We start from the raw sequence: 3842 nt of genomic DNA, 5'->3' as shown, positions 1-3842 counted from the left end.
AATTTGTTTTAAAGATATAAGCAGAGAAAATAATTTTTTGATTGGGATAAATATAATATTGAAATTAAAATTTTTGATAATTCTAATTCTTTTATGAACCGGAATCAAATACCAAAATTTAATGAGGACGATATTGAAAATGATGGTAAAGAAAAAGATTTAATGCAAAATTTTTAATTAGTGATCTCCACGAGAAGATAACAAAGATACATGTGGTTATGAAGCTTACCGTGAAGGATGTGTGTATAAGAAAAAAATTAGAATTAATGAGGTGAAAGCTGATGCTATTGCAATTCAGCTCATGCAAGACTTCCAAGTCGTTGGCAGTATCCAATCGAATATTATAGACGACTTCGTCTAAGGTAGTTTACGAAGAAAGTGTCCTTAAGACGTGATTATAATAAAAAGTCTATATTTCACAGAAAATTCGATTGAGGAATATCAATATCTATGAGCAATGCAAACCCTTAATAGTCTGAGTTTCTACACCATCAGTTTCTTGGGACTGACCGCATGCTAACCTTAAGTTTGCATAACATCAAGCTACAACAATATAATGGATATATGCAAAACACAAGCTCAGGATTCTACAGTGGCACCAGTTCCACTTATAACAAATTGAAGCTACTGTTTATATACATAGACATGATCTAACGCAAGCAAGCTGCGAATCATATATTTTAAGCAGTCCACATTGAGAAATGATTTCAATCTCATCTTGCCTTTGGGTCAATTATTTCAGAAAACACACCCCTTGCTCTTTGATCTGGATCACTTTGGGTGACACTTTCGCGAGTGCTAACAGTGCTCCTTGAATGTGACTCCGCTCCACTAAACATGTCATCGTCATCAGTGGTCATGACATCTTGACGTGGTGAAAATGAGCTTTTATTTTCCATATTGTTGGCATTGTTCTCAGCAGTTTGTTGAACCTGCAATGCAAATTCAAGGCCCCAAACGACATCACCCATTTTAGGGCGTTCAATTCCTTGCCCATGTAAGCAACTGTTAGCAATCTCTGCAAACTTATTTAAAGAGGCAGGGGCAACCTCGCCCTTTAAATGTGGATCCACGATCTGATCAAGGGTTCCTCTATGGTAACACTTTCTTGCCCAGTCAGCTAAGCTTGCTTGATCTTTCGGTGAGCTTGGAATTACTGGTGGCCTTGCACATAGCACCTCAAACAAAACCACACCGAATGAATAAACATCAGATTTCTCTGTTAGGTGTTGCCTACGGTAGTATTCTGGATCCACATATCCAATGCTACCTCTAACTACAGTGCTAACATGGGTTTGGGATGTACTAGTGGGACCCAATCTGGACAGCCCAAAATCTGAAACCTTAGCCACCCAATTCTCATCTAACAATATGTTTGTTGACTTCACATCACGGTGAATGATTGTGTGCTTTGCTCCTGAATGAAGATAATGCAACCCTTTTGCAGCACCAATGCATATTTCTAGCCTTTGCTTCCATGGAAGAGGAGAGCTCTTTGTTTTGTATAGATGTTCTCTTAGGGTGCCTCTTGACATGTAATCGTATACAAGGATCATCTCGCCATGATCATCACAGTATCCAATCAGTGACACTAGATGGAGGTGGCGAAGATTGGATAACATCTCAATCTCTGTCTGGAACTCACGTGTCCCTTGCTTTGATGATGAATCTAGTCGTTTGATGGCTACTGCGATGAAACCGTATTCAATGTATCCTTTATACACAGTACCAAACCCCCCTGAACCAATAATATTTTGATCATCAAAGTTTCCTGTTGCTTCGTTGATTTCGAAAAAAGTAAACCGTCGGCAAAGATCAGTAGGTAGTGATGGAGAGATTGTAGTCGTGGACCTAGATGTTTGTGATAGTAGAGTCCAGGAGGATTTTTCCTCACTCTTGCTAGGGTCCTTGACTCGCTTCTGCTTGAAAGCAAAGAAATAAAGAATAAGAGAGCAAGCAAATACTGCACCTATGGAACCTCCAACGATGCCTATAACCGTAAGTATTGATGATCTTTTGCCCGTTCTTCTCTCTTGTAGACTTGGATGTTGTTCTGCTGGTGGAGGAGCCACTGTTGGATCAGGGTTGAATCCTGCAAGATTTCCATCTGTTGTATTCAGCTTGAATATTTCCAAGCCATTCAAGATTGCATCAGCATAAGTAGGTTTCAGTTCCATGTTAGGGTGTAGTTCGAGCCACAAGTCCTGCTTGCTCTGGCTCCCTTGAGGGACCAGCACGATGTAGTCTTTGTAAACTGGAATACCGTTACCACCGCTCATATGGATCACATCTGCATCATACTCTGCTGTTTGATTGTTGATGAATATTAAAAATACCTGTTGATTTACACTTTTGAACTCCATTCGAAACTCACAAAAGTGGAGTCTAAGGAGATAATGGAAATCAGCATCAACTGGGAAGATCCATGTGAGATTGTAATTCATGTTAACACGTGGTTCAGGACCCATTGAACGCATAGTACTATATACCATAGCAGGTGCGGAGTAAGCTGGCGTTTTGGTTGTGTACTCTATCTTAACGCCTGGGAGATATGGAGTGTTTCCAGTTCGTCCACCAAGGAGATACTCTGAATCTTGATGCCATGTCCTGTACATGCCCGTATCTCCTGTGCTGCTGATATCTTGCCCCCCAACATTCAGTCGATAGACTGTCTCAAGCGCAGTTGTGTTATCCAGATAGGAGAGATCGGTGCCCACATTGGTCAGTGGATTATCACTGCCACGAGCATAGAAGCTGTCTGGCATGGAAACGATTTCGATACCATTAATGAAGGCAAAAGATGCTGGAGACGGAATGAAGGTTAATTCAAGCTTCTGGTTGTCCCACACGGTGATGATGAACTCTTTGGTGAAGTAGTCCACTGGAGGTCTTATAGCAGGAACTGTAAGAGAGGCACTAAAGTTGTTTAGTAGCTCGTAGTTATTGGCACTAAGCGAGAAATAGGATGTGGATATATCAAGATTTGAGTAAGAAGCTGGATAAAAGTAGAGACGCACAAATTTTGGGCCAGGCAAGACTGGAAATGTGTAAGTGAATTTAGAGTGAAAAATACGGGCTGTCATGTATGGGACTTGGTTGACAGAGGGGTCTTGATTGGAGGCTGCAAACACAGATGAGGCTTCTGGGGGGTTAGACGCAGCAAACTTAGACTGGGAATCACCATCCCAACCACGACCATCTGGAGATGACAAATTAGAGGATGCACCACAGTTAAGGAGTATTAGATCAGTGGGGCTGTATCTCTGCAAGTAATCTGTAGTAGCAGTAACGTAGAGGAAAAGATGGAGGGGAGGGAGAAGGTAGAGAGCGATGAAGATGGACATTATGCTATTTCTTTTGTGGAATAAATTGGAGTAAGAAAACCTATGCATTAAATGCAAAGATTTTGATTTAAGGGAAGATGATCAATGGTGTTTTTGTCTCCATACAGTAGCATATTTGCTCAAGTTGAGAATAATCCAATAATATATTTGAAGCCCGGCGGAGAAGAAAATTCGACGATATGGCTAATGGGACATATTGGTCGCTGTACTTGGTCAGCTTTGGATGGCTGCTTTCCATTGTGTGGTTCTTAATTCTGCAATAAAGACGCCATGAATAGTCTAATTTCAACACACTAGTTGCCATTTTGTTGATATCAGTATTGACTTGAAAGTACTCGGTTTCTATGAAACTTATTTTGATTTTCTTTTTTCCTTAACATGTTAATTGTTGGATTAAGATCACACACACCACTTAATTTCTTATTTGATTAATATTCTTAACGAGTTTGAATGTATTTCAGGTTGGTGTTCACCATAACAAATGCAGTAATCACAGCT

At 40.3% G+C, this 3842-nt stretch overlaps 1 protein-coding gene across 1 annotated transcript; it reads right to left on the bottom strand.

The window, feature by feature from the left end:
• Positions 1–395: 395 nt before the first annotated feature.
• On the bottom strand, positions 396–3558 carry LOC133671283 (putative receptor-like protein kinase At5g39000). The gene has a single exon (XM_062092007.1). The coding sequence runs from the start codon at positions 3390–3392 to the stop codon at positions 714–716; it is 2679 nt and encodes an 892-aa protein (XP_061947991.1). The 5' UTR covers positions 3393–3558; the 3' UTR covers positions 396–713.
• Between the last annotated feature and the right edge of the window lie 284 nt (positions 3559–3842).

This window comes from Populus nigra, chromosome 13 (genome assembly GCF_951802175.1).
Source record: "Populus nigra chromosome 13, ddPopNigr1.1, whole genome shotgun sequence".
NCBI classification, from domain to species: domain Eukaryota; kingdom Viridiplantae; phylum Streptophyta; class Magnoliopsida; order Malpighiales; family Salicaceae; genus Populus; species Populus nigra.
The sequence above is the reverse complement of the archived record's forward strand: the minus strand, read 5'-3'. Positions and strand labels throughout refer to the sequence as shown.

Excerpts from the sequence above, each read along its gene's own strand:
- LOC133671283 (XM_062092007.1), bottom strand. The coding sequence starts at position 3,392 with ATGCATAGGTTTTCTTACTCCAATTTATTCCACAAAAGAAATAGCATA.